Source organism: Oryx dammah, unplaced genomic scaffold (assembly GCF_014754425.2).
Source record: "Oryx dammah isolate SB20612 unplaced genomic scaffold, SCBI_Odam_1.1 HiC_scaffold_11, whole genome shotgun sequence".
NCBI lineage: Eukaryota > Metazoa > Chordata > Mammalia > Artiodactyla > Bovidae > Oryx > Oryx dammah.
The window spans coordinates 40266968-40284279 of record NW_024070195.1 but is presented as its reverse complement, the minus strand read 5'-3'; the positions used below and the strand labels follow the sequence as shown (position 1 = coordinate 40284279).

Below are 17312 nucleotides of genomic sequence, written 5' to 3'. Positions count from 1 at the left end.
TGAGGTCACTCCAGCTCAATGTTCCAAACCAGGACCCTGAAGGGGAAAGGTACTTCCACACAGAGACCACACCCAACCCCACCCGGGAAGACTTCCATGAACTCCCTTTATTAGGGTGTGAGACCATTTTCCACATGAGACAGTAAGTTCTTTTGAAGACAAGGACCATATCTGAATCCTACTTCTCCACTGAGAATAGTGCTTTGTACACAGCAACTTTTTTAAGATGTCTGTTGTTAGTTGCTTAGTCGGGTGTCCAACTCTTTGCAACCCCACGGACTACAGTCCACCAGCCCATGAAGTTTTCCAGGAAAGAATATAGGAGTGGGTTGCCATTTCCTTCTCCAAGGGATCTTCCCAACCCAGGGATTGAACTCGGGTCTCCTGCACTGCAGGCAGATTCTATACTCTAAGACACCAGGAAAGCCCAAGATGTATTTACTAAAAAAAAAAAAAAAAAAAAAAACAAAGAAGCGTCACAATGTACACACACATTCATGACTACTACTTGTAATCAGCCCCCCTTACTATACCTAATTTAGACTCGCCTCCAACACAGCTTGATTCAGAGGCAACAGGGACGGGAGGAAAGGCTAGTCCACTTTACAAGCAAGTTGAGTGGACAATATTTCTAATTTCTGCAGATGAGTCACTTAAAACCAGGGAAATGGTATAGAAATAAACAGTAGGTATCTCCATGACCAGAACTGAGAATTATCCAGAATTACTCTAAAAATGAGTATTACAGAAATCTTTAAAAATCTCAACAAATTAGTTTGACTGATATCTAGTCAGTTCAGTTCAGTCGCTCAGTCGTGTTCGACTCTTTGCGACCCCAGGGACTGCTGCACGCTAGGCTTCCCTGTCCATCACCAACTCCTGGAGCTTGCTCAAACTCATGTCCATCCAGTCCGTGATTCCATCCAACCATCTCATCCTCTGTCGTCCCCTTCTCCTCCCGCCTTCAATCCTTCCCAGCATCACAGTCTTTTCAATGAATCAGTTCTTCACATCAGGTGGCCAAAGTATTGGAGTTTCAGCTTCAGCATCACTCCTTCCAATGAATATTCAGGACTGATTTCCTTTAGGATGGACTGGTTGGATCTCCTTGCAGCCCAAAGGACTCTCAAGAGTCTTCTCCAACACCACACTTCAAAAACATCAATTCTTCAACGCTCAGCTTTCTTTACAGTCCAACTCTCACATCCATACATGACTACTGGAAAAACCATAGCCTTGACTAGACGGACCTTAGTTGGCAAAGTAATATCTCTGCTTTTTAATATGCTGTCTAGCTTGGTCACAGCATTTCTTCCAAGGAGCGAGCGTCTTTTAATTTCATGGCTGCAGTCACCATCTACAGTGATTTAGGAGCCCAAGAAAATAAAGTCTGTCACTGTTTCTATTGTTTCTCCATCTACTTGCCATGGATTGATGGAACTGGATGCCACGATCTTAGTTTTCTGAATGTTGGGTTTTAAGCCAGTTTTTTCACTCTCCTCTTTCACTTTCATCAAGATGCTCTTTAATTCTTCACTTTCTGCCATAAGGGTGGTGTCATCTGCATATCTGAGGTTGTTGATATTTCTCCCAGAAACCTTGATTCCATCTTGTGCTTCATCTAGCCTGGCATTTCGCATGATGTACTCGGCATATAAGTTAAATAAGCAGGGTGACAATATACAGCCTTGACATATTCCTTTCCCGATTTGGAACCAGTCTGTTGTTCCATGTCTGGTTCTAACTGTTGCTTCCTGACCTGCATACATATTTTTCAGGAAGCAGGTAAGGTGGTCTAGTATTCCCATCTCTTGAAGGATTTTCCACAGTTTGTTGTGATCTACACAGTCAAAAGCTCTGGCATAGTCAATAAAGCAGAAGTAGATGTTTTTCTGGAATTCTCTTGCTTTTTCTATCATCCAATGGATATTGGCAATTCGATCTCTGGTTCTTCTACCTTTTCTAAATCCAGCTTGAACATCTGGAAGTTCACGGTTCACGTACTATTGAAGCTTGGCTTGGAGAATTTTGAGTATTACTTTGCTTGTGTGTGAGATGAGTGCAATTGTGTGGTAGTTTGAACATTCTTTGGCATTGCCTTTTTTTGAGATTGGAATGAAAACTGACCTTTTCCAGTCCTATGGCCACTGATGAGTTTTCCAGATTTGCTGGCATACTGAGTGCAGTACTTTCATAGAATCATCTTTTAGGACTCGAAATAGTTCAACTGGAATTCTATCACCTCCACTAGCTTTGTTCATAGTGATGCTTCCTAAGGTCCACTTGACTTCACATTCCAAGATGCCTGGCTCTAGGTGAGTGATCACACTATTGTGGTTATCTGAGTCATGAAGATCCTTTTGTATAGTTCTTCTGTGTGTTTCTGCCACCTCTTCTTAATATATAAGTCTAGACTCACCCATTCCTGGGGCCCATATAAAACGGACACTTGCTCACTAGTAACAGTCAAACACTGTACTTGTTCACTATAATAACCACACATTGCAAAACTCATTATCAGATCAGACTAAAAGCAAACAGAAAAACCTGAGTAAGAATATGGAAGAGAAGTAGCAGCAGATGCTGGTTCTCAGAGGGTAAAATGTAGAAGAATTCTTATATGATTTAGGGGGAAGAAAGGGAAAAGCACAAAATTATTGCCTATTAAATTAGGCTTTTGTGGCTTTAATTAATCCACCAAAATAATATTCATAAAGAACAGAAACAACACAGATCATTTTGTAAAAAGAAATGCCAGTTGCCTCAGTTTTCATTTCAAACTGCTACAGATTATCCAAACCATTAATTTTCTATGAACAACTAGGTGATTATTAATAGCTCTCTCTCTTTATGGATACCTAGGATCACATGAGAGAACAGGAGAACTGCTATTGCTAGAGAAGCTTAACACAGAGGCCAGGAAAGGCAAAAGACAGATTAAAAAAATACGAATTTGCATTATTGGATGTATTCAGTTTGCCATCTATAAGGAGCTTCAATAAGCATTCTGCCACACTAGACTCAGGGAATTTAATTGTTTAAACCAATATGTAGGATCACTGAAGTGTTTCTATGAAATAGCCCAATGTTCTCATATTCTACTTTTATACAGGAGACAATTTCCAAATGATTTTCCATTTCTCCTTCTGCCTTTCAGCTTTGATCTCATTTCCCTCTGCAGTAAACCCTTTGTTCATATACAACCAATGTTGGACTTCCCTGGTGGTCCAGTGGTTAAGAATCCACCTGCCAATGCAGGGGACACAGGTTCCATCCCTGGTCTGGGAAGATCCCACATGCAGAGGAGCAACTAAGCCCATGCACCACAACTCCTGGGGCCACATGCCTAGCTCTGCAACCAGAGAAGCCACCACAATGAGAAGCCCCACACTGGCCGCAACTAGAGAAAGCCCATATGCAGCAATGGAGACCCAGTGCAGCCATAAACAAATAAATAAAATTAAAAGTTGCAAATATAACCCAGTGCTCTACTATAAATAGAATGGCAGAAAAGCTGCATATAAGTGGGAGAAAAACTAGAGATTTTAAAGACAACAAGGCATATACAAACAAAAATTTGTATTACAACCTGATCTCTTTTATTAGCCCCCAAATTTACCAGCCCAATACTTATTATTTCAAACTGCTCATCATATGTTGGAGAAGGCAATGGCAACTCACTCCAGTACTCTTGCCTGGAGAATTCCATGGACAGAGGAGTCTGGTGGGAGGCCGTCTATGGGGTCACTAAGAGTCGGACATGACTAAGCGACTTCACTTTCACTTTTCACTTTCATGCATTGGAGAAGGAAATGGCAACCCACTCCAGGGTTCTTGCTTGGAGAATCCCAAGGATAGCGGAGCCTGGTGGGAGGCAATCTATGGGGATGCACAGAGTCGGACACAACTGAAGCGACTTAGCAGCAGCAGCAGCAGCAGCAGCAGCAGCAGCAGCAGCAGCAGCAGCAGCATATGTTAGCCACATACTCATAATTAAATGTTTCTTAACCATCAATTGTCTCATATCATTAAAACTCTGTTTATTTTTCAAGGTTCTGTGATGTTGCCCCCATAACATCAAAACTCTTGAAAATCTATCTCTGGCAGTTCCAATTTGAGTTTACTTACTACTGTAGTAGCTCCTGCCAATCACTGTATTTTTTTAATTTTTCAAATTTTCATAGTTTTTAAAGGTTACGATCCATTTACAAATATCACAAAATACTGGCTATATTTCCTATGTTGTACAATCCATCCTTGTAGCCTTTCTTACATCCAATAGTTTGTACCTCCCACTCCACTACCCCTTTGTGACCCCTCCCGCTTACTGGTAACCACTAGTTTGTTCTCTGTGACTCTGCTTCTTCCTTTGTTATATTTACTGGTTTGTGGTATGTTTTAAATTCTACATACAAATGATGTCACACAGTACTTGTCTTTCTCCGTCTGGCTTACTTCATTTAGCGATAATGCCCTGTAAGTCCATTCATGTTGTTGAAGTGGTAAAAATTTCATTCCTTTTTATGGCTTAGTAATAGTCTACAGGACTGGAAAAGGTCAGTTTTCATTCCAATCCCAAAGAAAGGCAATGCCAAAGAATGCTCAAACTACCGCACAATTGCACTCATCTCACATGCTAGTAAAGTCATGCTCAAAATTCTCCAAGCCAGGCTTCAGCAATACATGAACCGTGAACTTCCAGATATTCAAGCTGGTTTTAGAAAAGGCAGAGGAACCAGAGATCAAATTGCCAACATCCGCTGGATCATGGAAAAAAGCAAGAGAGTTCCAGAAAAACATCCATTTCTGCTTTATTGACTATGCCAAAGCCTTGACTGTGTGGATCACAATAAACTATGGAAAATTCTGAAAGAGATGGGAATACCAGACCACCTGACCTGCCTCTTGAGAAACCTGTAGGCAGGTCAGGAAGCAACAGTTAGAACTGGACATGGAACAACACACTGGTTCCAAATAGGAAAAGGAGTACGTCAAGGCTGTATACTGTCACCCTGCTTATTTAACTTCTAGGCAGAGTACATCATGAGAAACGCTGGGCTGGAAGAAGCACAAGCTGGAATCAAGATTGCCAGGAGAAATATCAATCACCTCAGATATGCAGATGACACCACCCTTATGGCAGAAAGTGAAGAGGAACTAAAAAGCCTCTTGATGAAAGTGAAAGTGGAGAGTGAAAAAGTTGGCTTAAAGCTCAATATTCAGAAAACGAAGATCATGGCATCCAGTCCCATCACTTCATGGGAAATAGATGGGGAAACAGTGGAAACAGTGTCAGACTTGATTTTTGGGGGGCTCCAAAATCACTGCAGATGGTGACTGCAGCCATGAAATTAAAAGACGCTTACTCCTTGGAGAAGTTATGACCAACCTAGATAGCAGAGACATTACTTTGCCAACTAAGGTCTGTCTAGTCAAGGCTATGGTTTTTCCAGTGGTCATGTATGGATGTGAGAGTTGGACCGTGAAGAAAGCTGAGAGCCGAAGAATTGATGCTTTTGAACTGTGGTGTTGGAGAAGACTCTTGAGAGTCCCTTGAACTGCAAGAAGATCCAACCAGTACATTCTGAAGGAGATCAGCCCTGGACTTCTTTGGAAGGAATGATGCTAAAGCTGAAGCTCCAGTACTTTGGCCACCTCATGCGAAGAGTTGACTCATTGGAAAAGACTCTGATGCTGGGAGGGATTGGGGGCAGGAGGAGAAGGGGACGACAGAGGATGAGACGGCAGGATGGCATCACGGACTCGATGGACGTGAGTCTGAGTGAACTCCAGGAGTTGGAGATGGACAGGGAGGCCTGGCATGCTGCGATTCATGGGGTCGCAAAGAGTCGGACACGACTGAGTGACTGAACTGAACTGAATATTCCATTGTGTGTGTGTGTACACATACACACATCTTCTTTACGTAATCCTCTACTGATGGACATTTAGGTTGCTTCCATATCTTGTCAACTGTAAATAATGCTACTATGAACACTGGGTACAAAGCTTCCTGAACTAGTGATTCTGGTTTTCTCTAATATAGACTCAGGAATAGAATTGCTGGATCATACGGTAGCTCTATTTTTAGTCGCTTGAGAAACTGTTTTCCTCAGTAGCTGCATCAATTTACATTCACACTGACCATGCAGGAGGGTTCTCTTTTCTCTATATCCTTGCCAACAATTGTTATGTGTATTCTCTTTGGTGACAGCCACTCTGTCAGGTGTGAGGTGATACGGTGGCTTTGATTTGCATTTCCCTGATGATTAGTGAGGCTGAGCATCTTTTCATGTGGCTGCTGGCCATCTGTGTTTCCTCTTTGGGAAAATGTCTATTCAGGTCTTCTGCCCAGTTTTCAATCGCATTGTTTGATTTTCCGATGTTGAGTTATATGAGCTATTTATAACTTGCTTTTTAAAAAAATTGTCTTGGAGTGATAAAACCCAAAATCAAACAGTCTTACCAAAATGTATCAACAAACTTAAGACCAAATATCAACTCAAGTGCAAAAATGAGGGCACTGCTGCTGCTAAGTTGCTTCAGTCGTGTCCGACTCTTTGTGACCCCATGGACTGCAGCTGAGTACTAGAGAGGCTATGGAGAAAAGGGAACCCTCCTACACTGTTGGTAGGAATGTAAACTGGTACAACCATTATGGAGAAAAGTATGGAGCTTCCTTAAAAAAACCAAACACAGAACTACCATATTATCCAGCAATCTCACTCCTGGGCTTGTACCTGGAGAAAATCATAATTCAAAAAGATACATGCACCCCAATGTTCACTGAAGCAGTATGTACAGTAGCCAAGACATGGAAGCAACCTAAATCTCCATCAACAGAGGAACAGATAAAAAAGATGTGATACATATATGCAATGGAATATGACTCAGCCATAAAAAAGCAGAAAATAATGCCATTGGTAGCAACATGGATGGACATGGAGATTATCATTCTAAGTGATGTAAATCAGTTAGAGAAAGGCAAATCATATGGTATCACTTATATGTGGAATCTGTTTCCCTTGTCACTCAGCTGGTAAAGAAGCCATCTGCAATGCGGGAGACATGGGTTCAATCCCCGGGTTGGGACGATCCCTCAGAGAAGGGAAAGGCTACCCGCTCCAGTATTCTAGCCTGGAGAATTCCATGGACTGTATAGTCCGTGGGGTCACAAAGAGTCAGACACAACTGACTGACTTTCACATATGTGGAATCTAATTAAAAAATGATACAAATGAACTTATTTACAAAAACAGAAATAGACTCAAAGATCTTGAAATCAAATTTACAGTTACCAAAGGGGAAACATGGAGGGGAAGTGATAAATTAGGAGATTGGGATTAACATATACACACTACTGTAAATAAAACAGGTAACAAGTACCAACTGACTATTATCAAATAAAATAAGTAACTTAATCAGAACCCAAACATTTCTCTGTAACTGCAACACCAGAAGTTCTGATTTCAACAGAGCAGTTGTATTTGAAAATAACCATCCCCAACAGGTTTCACATGCCTAGAGCGTGCAAATTTATTTTTGAATGCCCCATGATCCTAACAAAGAGCGCTGTACAGGCTATTTGTCCCAGTGAACAAAGCTAGCCACCACCACGTATAAAGTATCTTGCTATTCTGCATACAGAGCTGCATATTTAAAATCAAATCATATATCCCATGTAAATTATTATTTCTACCCTCCTGAAGAAAACGATTGCAAAAATCCTTATCCATACCTTAGCACACCAAATCCAGCAATATATAAAGAGAGTAATGCATTTTGACCAAGAGGGTTTTACCCCAGGAATGGAAGGTGAGTTTAACATTCAAAACCCAGTTCATGTAACTCACCATAGTGAAAGAACAAAGAAAACACAAGATGATCATCTCAAAGACGCAGAAAAAGCATCTGACAAAAGTCAACACCCACTCATGATAAAAATTCTCAAACAGGAACATAAGGAAACTTTCCCAATCAATGAAGAGCATCTTTGAAAAACCTACCTTAACATCATAACGAACAGAGAAATAGTGCTTACCCCTGTAAATCGGGAACAAAAGATGTCTACTCCCATCACTTACATTCCACACTGCACCTGAAATCCTAGTCAATGTGAAAAGGTAAAAAGAAAGAAAATGTGTACAGACTGGAAAGGAAGATGTTAAACTCTATCTGGGTATGATTCTTTACAAAGAAAATTCTAAGGAATCTACAAAAAGGCTACTATGAAAGTAAATTAGCAAGTTGCAAGGTTTAAGGTCAATATGCGAAATTCAGTCATAGTTCTATATACTAGCAACAAAGAAGTGGAAAATGAAATTGCAAATACCCACTTACAATAGCATTAAAAAAACCCCCAAAATATTAGCAATAGACAAACAAAAAACATGAAATGCCTCCACCCTAAAACTACAAAATATTGCTAAGAAAAATTAAAGACCGAACAAAAATGGATTGATATGCATCAAAAAATTCAATGTTGTAAAGAAGTCAACTCTCCCTCAAACTGATCCACAGATTCAATACAACTATAACCATAATTCCACTAGGCTTTTCTGCAGAAACTGATAAGCTGATTTTAAAATGTGTATGTAAATTCAAAAAACTTAGAATATCCAAAGTAACCTTGAAAAAACAAGAACCACCACCAAGTTGAGGGCTTATACTGACTTCAAAACTTACTACAAAAAAAAAAAAAAAAAAACTTACTACAAAGCTCTGATAATCAAGACAATCTGATACTGGCATACAGACAGATAGATAAATGAAACAGAACAAAGAGCCAAGACAGATTCACAATTATATGGCATTTGATTTTCAAAAGTGACAAAGCAATTTAATGGGTAAAAGAAAGTCTCTGCAACAGAGTGCTAAAATAACTGGATATCCATATGGAAAATGAATTTCAAACCCCACCTCACACCCCACACACTTATCAATTCAAGACTGATCATATAAATATAAAAACTAAGCCTATAAAACTTCCAGAAGAAAACATAAGAGAATTATCTTCATGATTGAGGAGTAGGCAAAGGTTTCTTAGAGGTCACAGAACGAAATAACCACAAAAGAAAAAGAAAAAAAAAAAGCCAAATTAGATGAACAGGAAAGCCACAGACTGGTAGAAACTTTGCAAAACACATCTACAACAAAGGATCATTATCTAAGATATATAAAGAAATTCCAAAACTCAATAGTCAAAAAATTTGAACAAACACTTCAGAAAGGAAAATATGGCCAAAAGGCATATAAAGAAAAATGCTGATCATCATTCAATCATCAGGGAAATGCAAATTAAAGAAACAATAAAATACCACTGAGCATCCATAAAAACAGCTAGTTAAAAGACTGATAATACAATGTTTAAAAAATATATATATAAAGCAACTACAACTCTCATACATCATTGGGAATATTTTAGAAAAATGTCTAGCAACTCCTCATAAAACTAAACATATACTTATATATATTTATGAGCCAAGAGCCAGCTATTCCATTCCTAAATATTTACCTAAGAACTGAAAACAAATGTTCGCAAAAGATCTATACATAAATGTTCAGAGCAACTTACTCAGAACAGCCAAAAACTTTAAAAAGCCTAAATTTTTATCAATAAAAGAACATATAAGCAAACTATGGTATAGTCAGAAAACAGAATGGTATTCAGCAATATAAAGGAACAAACTATGGACACAATAGCAAAATGGATGAACTTTTAAAACATCAGGCTGAGTGCAAGATGCTTTATTCAAATGAATCCATTTACATGTTCCATTTGTATGGAACAGATAATATTAATCTATGGTAGAAACAAAACCACAACAGCAGTGGCCAGGGGTTGAAGAAGAATCTCCAGGAAAGACCTTTCTTGGGTGATGGCAATAGTCTGTCTTAAGAAAGGTTTAAGTTACACAGGTATATGTTTTTGTCAAAACTCATTGAAATGTACCCTTAAGGTGGTGCATTTCATTGTATGCAAACTTTGAACTCCCTTAAGAAATATATATATATCAAACTCATTATACAAGCAGAAATATTCAGAAGTAAAACATACAGACATCTGCAACATACTCTGAAGTACAAGCAAAAAGATTAAGATGAATTAATGAATGTATTAAGGGATGGATAGATCAATATGTGATAAATGATAAATGTAGAATCTATATGATGTCTGTATAGGTATTTACTTTATTGAAAACAATTCTTTCAACTTTTCTGTGCTTCTGAATATTTTCTTAATAAAACACTGGAAAAAAATTTTAAATAATGAGTTGCTACATGGATAGTACACAATACCTTGATCAGTAACAACACCTGCCACTCAATAGGGAAGACCCTTTATATTCTATTACAAGTTAATCACTAAACAGATGTTGCCTATAAACTTAAATTATATGTAATGACCTATCTCTGGTAACCCTGCCTCTCAAGTAATGAGCTTTAAGCTAAAAGACCTTTGTTTAGCTCATAGGAACAATCATGACCAGGCCCACCTGTGAATGATTGCAGGGAGGAAGAAATTAAAACCACCCCTCTGGAGGCTGACAGGAACCAGGACATGTCTGACTTTACTCCCTCTCGTGTTAGTGGAAGAAAAGCCTTAGGCAAGGTGGTTCTTTAGAGGCATGAGTCCACCATCTTCTCAGTTTTCTCACTTTCAGAATAAAGTCACTATTCCTTATCCCAACAACTCGTCTCTCAATTTACTGGTCTGTCAGTGCAGCGAGCAGCATGAGCTTGGACTCAGTAACACTACTACCACCGTTCATGTGATTACTAGGTGTGATGCACTTTGGTGGGTACTCATCCAATACCCACAATACCCACAGCAATTCTGAAAGGCAAGTAGTACTCTCCTCATTTTCCAGATAGAGAACTGATGTGCAGAAAGACTAAAAATCTGTTCTAACCTCATACATCGACCAGATGGTAAAGGCAGGATTCTAAACCCAGATCTGGCTCCATAATCCTGCTCTTTCCATTATATCACAGTGCTTTAACGATGAACTCCAAGGTTTTGGTCCAATTAACTTCTTATAGTACCATGGAATTTTATGTTCTTGACCAGTAAACAGAAATAGAAATAAGTGGGTTAATAGCAAGGACCTTGGAAATCAACGACACTGTTACTCCACCCTAATGGAATTGGTTAGAACAAGGTTGCTGCTACTCCAGCCTCCTTTCAATCATATTACAAATGTGATTCATGATAAAGAGAAGGATCCCAGAACCATGACTCGATTTCCTCACAATTCTTTACCTCATTTCTCGTTCTTCATGTTGAGCAATAAGGTTGCTATAAAAATTCTCCAGCGTCACTTTGGTCATCGTCACCCTCTCCTTTGTGTGACTACTCATGGACGAGCAGGGTGTCGAACCTGTCATTGCCATGGCTGCCAGAAACAATGAAAAAAAAGAGGTATCAGTCTTGGAGACAGAATCCGCCAGTTCTGCACTCTCTTACCCTGCTGGTAGGAATGTAAACTGACCTAAGTTTTCTGGAATACAAACAGTATAAAACAAAACCCAGACAAACAGAATACTTGGTGAGAACAAGTATACCTTAAAGTTTTTTGACACAGAAATACCATGCCTAGGTATAAGGCCTAGAGAAACTATCACACAGGTTCCTTTTTTATTTTTCTTGTGCTGATGGAACCCGTGCCCCCTGCAGTGGAAGCACAGAGTCGAAACCACCAGACTGCCAGGGAATTCCCCACTCCACACAGGCTCTTAAGGGAACACGAACAAGATGTGCGCTATAGAAGATGGTCCTTATGCCATCAACTGTGTTAGAAGAAACTGGAAGCAATTCAGTAAGCAAATCAACAAGTAAAATGTTGTGGAGACATACAAAGAAATTACCATATAGCAAAAGCAATATGAATATATCCTTAAGGAAGAGCGTTGCATTTTTCAAAAAGAAGGGAACAAGACCACAATACCAGACACACATATTAAGAACATGTAACACAGACAGTACCACTCTTGGCCATCTAGGAATCTACCTCGAAAGAATCAAAGACCCACAAGGATTCACACACAAGGGGATTCAATGCAACCTTGTAATGACAAAGAAAAACTACAAGTAACTTGAATAACCAAGAACAGAACTGATTTAATCATGGAAAAGTCCTACAATGAAATAACATGCAGACAATTAAAATATGTTTAAACGTTTGTCAGGAAAGGCTTTAAAGAATAAAACAAACAAAAAACATTTTTCAGGAAAAATATTTCCAATCTAATTGAAAATAATAGTTTATAAAACAGAACATATACCATTTCACTTTTATGTGCTAACTGTATATGTACAGAATTATTAGAAACATATATCAAAATGTTACCAGTGGGGAAAAATATTATTAGTGGTTTAACTCTACAGTTAGAACTGGACATGGAACAACACACTGGTTCCAAATAGGAAAAGGAGTACGTCAAGGCTGTATACTGTCACCCTGCTTATTTAACTTCTATACAGAGTACATCATGAGAAACGCTGGGCTGGAAGAAGCACAAGCTGGAATCAAGATTGCCAGGAGAAATATCAATAACCTCAGATGTGCAGATGACACCACCCTTATGGCAGAAAGTGAAGAGGAACTAAAAAGCCTCTTGATGAAAGTAAAAGAGGAGAGTAAAAAAGTTGGCTTAAAGCTCAATATTCAGAAAACGAAGATCATGGCATCTGGTCCCATCACTCCATGGGAAATAGAAGGAGAAACAGTGGAAACAGTGTCAGACTTGATTTTTGGGGGGCTCCAAAATCACTGCAGATGGTGATTGCAGCCATGAAATTAAAAGACGCATACTCCTTGGAAGAAAAGTTATGTCCAGCCTAGATAGCATATTGAAAAGCAGAGACATTACTTTGACGACTAAGGTCCATCTAGTCAAGGCTATGGTTTTTCCAGCGGTCATGTATAGATGTGAGAGTTGGACAGTGAAGGCTGAGCGCCGAAGAATTGATGCCTTTGAACTGTGGTGTTGGAGAAGACTCTTGAGAGGCCCTTGGACTGCAAGGAGATCCAACCAGTCCATTCTGAAAGAGATCAGTCCTGGCTGTTCTTTGGAAGGAATGATGCTAAAGCTGAAACTCCAGTACTTTGGCCACCTCATGCGAAGAGCTGACTCATTGGAAAAGACTCTACTGCTGGGAGGGATTGGGGGCAGGAGGAGAAGGGGACAACCGAGGATGAGATGGCTGGATGGCATCACGGACTCGATGGATGTGAGTCTGAGTGAACTCTGGGAGTTGGTGATGGACAGGGAGGCCTGGTGTGCTGCAATTCATGGGGTCGCAAAGAGTTGGACACGACTGAGCTACTGAACTGAACTGAACTCTAGGCAGGGAGAATACAATAGATCATTTTCTTGTTTGTGCTTTTCCACATTTTCTTCAATGAGTGTGTACTATTAACATTAAGTTACCAAGAACTTTTAAATTTATAATTTCTATAATTAAAAAAAATCTATGACTAAAATCTTCACCTATAGGTATAAATGTACTGTGACATGGCTTATGGTATTCGACAGATGTCTGCTATCTATTTGAATTGACAAGTTAAAACAAAGACCTATGATGGAAACAATACAAAAGAAAAAAACCTGAGTCATAACTTTAGTGATGAAAGATATCTTAAACACAAGAGGCCCTAACTTCCTAGTTTTACATATTTGAAAACTGATACCAACAAGGTTTAAGTAGCTTTGTTGTTGCTTAGTCACTCAGTCGTGTCTGCCTCTTTGCGACCCCATGGACTGCAGCACGCCAGGCTTCCCTGCCTTCACCATCTCCCAGAGTTTGCTCAAACTCATGTCCATTGAATTGAGGATGCAATCCAACCATCTCATCTTCTGTTGACCCCTCCTCCGCCTGCCCTCAATCTTACCCAGCATCGAGGTCTTTTCCAATGACTCGGCTCTTCACATAAGGTAGCCAAAGTATTGGAGCTTCAGCATCAGTCCTTCCAGTGAATATTCAGGGTTGACTGGTTTGATCTCCTTGCAGTCCAAGGGATTCTCAACAGTCTCCTCCATCCAGTACCACAATTCAAAAGCATCAATTCTTTGGCATTCAGCCTTCCTTATGGTCCAGCTCTCACATCAGTACATGACTACTGGAAAAACCCTAGCATTGCTATATAGGCCTTTTTTGGCAAAGTGATGTCTCTGCTTTTTAATACACTCTCTAGGTTTGTCATAGCTTTCCTTCAAAGGAGCAAGAATCTTTTAATTTCGAAAATTTTCTTAAGGTTCTCCTCTTGATACTTAGCAGCTTTTAAAATTGTTTTGGAGATTAAATGTAGCCTTTTAAGAAATGTGTAAACATATTATTACTAAGAAAAAAGACTTAACATTAAGCAATTTTACAGAAAGATACTGGGGGGAAAATCACATAAAGAATAATTTTTTCAGAGAAGAGATTCAAAATCAAGGCTCTACTTCAGTCATTCACGATGTGCTAAAATGATCAGTAATCACAAATTCAAGACACTGAACTCATCTCAATCTTACTATAAAATGTTATTTTTTATGGGGAAGTTTCTGCTAACATCAAAGCAAACTCAAATGTTTTTAGGATATCAGAATTCTTTTTAAACCTCTGTCTGGTTTATGAAGCTTGGGTGTGGTTCCTTATTTGTCAGCCTGTACCCCCTCCACCCACAATGAAAACCACATGCTCTCTAAGTTTGGTGAGGAAATTTTAAAACCAGATTTAAAAACAAGTCTGAAGCAAGAGAGTGCTTAGTACTCCTCCCTTGTCTGAAAATTTCCGGAGAATGTTCTTGTCTGTCTCTCTCTCTATATATATATATACACACATTTTAACAAATGAAATTATTTCCACATAAAACACAACTAGAGAGTGTTTAAGCCTAAGAAAACAATGCCTTCCATATAACAGGCAGTTAGTAAACATAGATTGCGCAAATTAATGATTTTCAGTTTTCAACAAAGGTAAAGAACAAAATTACATTTGTATTAATGGGTATATAAAAATTGGAGAACAAACATTTTGACCCATTTAAGTTGCTAGCATGTCTTCCTAAACTTTGTAAAAGATCAACAGGAGATTAAGTGCACTCAAAGATACTCCTATAAAAGGCCAGCAATGTTCTAACAGAATGGTTTTCAACCTTCATTCAGTCTCTAATGCAATGGCTAAGGCGACACTGTTCTTCCCTTTGGCCTTTCTTCAAACCCTCCCCCCAACCCTTTTCCTCTGCTCATAAATTCATAATTGATAATTCTAATAACCTTTCATCAAAAGTTACTATTGCCCTATAGCAATTTATAGGTTTTCTGGGTCAACCAAGTACTTTACATAAGATGACTTTCCCTGAAGCTTTGACAACTCAAGCCTTCTTGTCCTGACCTATAGGCCACTGGAGGCCTTTGCCCTATTTGTTTCATTCTCCAACTCAGAATTAAGAAATGATAGGTAAGCAAGAAACTCTTAAAAGTTAAAAAAGAAATGTAACAGAAGAATGTGATCTTCACAAGTCGGGGCAAACATTGAAAGGAGATCAAATGAAAACTATCATTGTATCTAGAGTTATGCATGGTTAACTGACTGACTTTACAAAAGTACCCTGTGAACTCCATAAATATCCTCTTTCCTCACCAATTCTTTCTTTCTTTGTGACTGACAACCTACTATCTTTCATTTGGACAATTCAACACCGGAGCTGAGACTATTCCTTAATAGTCACATATCTAATTTTTGCTCCTGGAACTGTAACTCACTGGAAGGCAAGCACCCTGTCTTATAATGCTTTTAATATTCTTCTCCATATCGGGTACAATGCTACGCACTTAGTTGAGTATCTTATAAAAGATTTGCTAGGAAAAACTGGTTTCTTATGCCCATTACTAGAAGCAGAAAATATGTATGTATGACGGGGTGGGGTTAGAACATGGAATGGTTTTCTATACCAAGTGGAATAGAGTTGACCTCATCCCCTTAAGAGGAAGCTGCCATCTCCTCTTGCCTGGCGGGGGGACTGGAGCCTGTTGTTGTGGAGGCGGTTGTTTTACGCTTAGGGAAACCACATCCAATGCCTGGCTAATTCTAACTCGGAGCCAAAGTGCGCTGAAAGGGAAAAGAAAGGCAGTGGTCTCCACTCCAGCCTTCCCCTGTACACCTCAAAAAGAACAAGATTATCTTTCCGTCTGTTCGTCTAGTGGGAGCTCTGGTCTCTCTACCTGCCATTCTGCACACTTGAAGTCTTTCTGCACAGACTCTGCCCCAAGTCCTTACTTTCCTTCTCCACTCTCTTTAAAAAAGACTTCTCTACATTTTCCTGCGGTTTTCGGCTGGATTATCTGAAGGCCGGTCCCCTAAGATTAACCATAGGGAAGGAGACGCAAAGGTACCGCCGCCCCCCCAAGGTGGGGCAGGGGGGTGGTTTTCGACAACTGCCTCAGACAACACCTCTCAGATTCTTAAGACTCCAGAAAAAAAAGAAGAAAAGGAGGTGAAAATTGGTAACGACCGACAGACATCCTGGAGGGGACTGAGCGGTGGCAGCGAGGAGACAAAGCAGGCGACATGGAAAGAAGAGAGTCTGGCACCCCGCCCCAACAGCACGCGAAGACAGAGAAAGGACGGGGTGCGGAGCCTGGGAAACCAGGTGGAGGACCGGCCAGGAGCCTCTGGAAGCCGGGAGGAAAAGCGCTGACAGGAGGGGCCGAAAGGGCAGGGCTGGAAAGAAGCCGGCGGGAAAGGGAGAACCCCAAAAAAGAGTCAGGGAAAGAGGAGAGAAGGGAAAAGGCCGGGATGGACGGCAGACAACGGCAGCAAGACACTCACCGGAGCCCCCGGGCTGAGGGGAGAGGCAGGGCTGGGGGCGGCGAGCAGCCGCAGACGCCAGACGGGCCAGCGGTCTCGAAGTGAGGAAAGGCGACAGCCCCGCAGCAGCTGCCAGCCGACCGGAGGAGGGGAGGAGACGCGTTAGGGACTCTGCAGTAGGGGGCCGCGGGGCGGTTGCCGGTGTGAAGACGACAGGAAGAGCCCCAACTGCCGGAAAAGACGGCAAGCGCAGGGGCCGAGGCTGCCCAGTCCCCCACTGCGGAGACGGGCTGGCGCGGCTGCCAGGGCGACGGACTGCGCAAGCGTGACTTCCCGGAGCCGCGGCGCGGGTTCCGGGTCTGCGCGTGCGCTCCCCACCCCGCCCCGCCCCTCCCCGCCTCATTCCGGCCGGAGAAGTCTGAGGGGTGGGTCCTTTTCGGGGTGGGCGGGACTGGGCTGGGCTCTCGGGGAGGGTCCTTTTGTTTTTTTGTTTTCCATTTAGAAATAATTATAA

General features: G+C 40.6%; 1 protein-coding gene across 2 annotated transcripts in view; it reads right to left on the bottom strand.

Annotated features, from left to right (window-relative positions):
• Positions 1-17102, bottom strand: part of STK38 (serine/threonine kinase 38) — a 44720-nt gene extending 27618 nt beyond the window's left edge. The window contains exons 1-2 of one of the 2 annotated variants that reach the window (XM_040249814.1): positions 16820-17102; positions 11264-11396 (exon numbers count right to left, since the gene is read on the bottom strand). In XM_040249814.1, the coding sequence (XP_040105748.1) occupies positions 11264-11394 (131 nt within the window). In that variant the 5' untranslated portion in view covers positions 11395-11396; positions 16820-17102. Of the gene's footprint in view, positions 1-10685; positions 11036-11263; positions 11397-16819 lie in introns of those variants that run through there. The other variant, XM_040249815.1, reaches the window with a different exon arrangement.
• Positions 17103-17312: the final 210 nt, after the last annotated feature.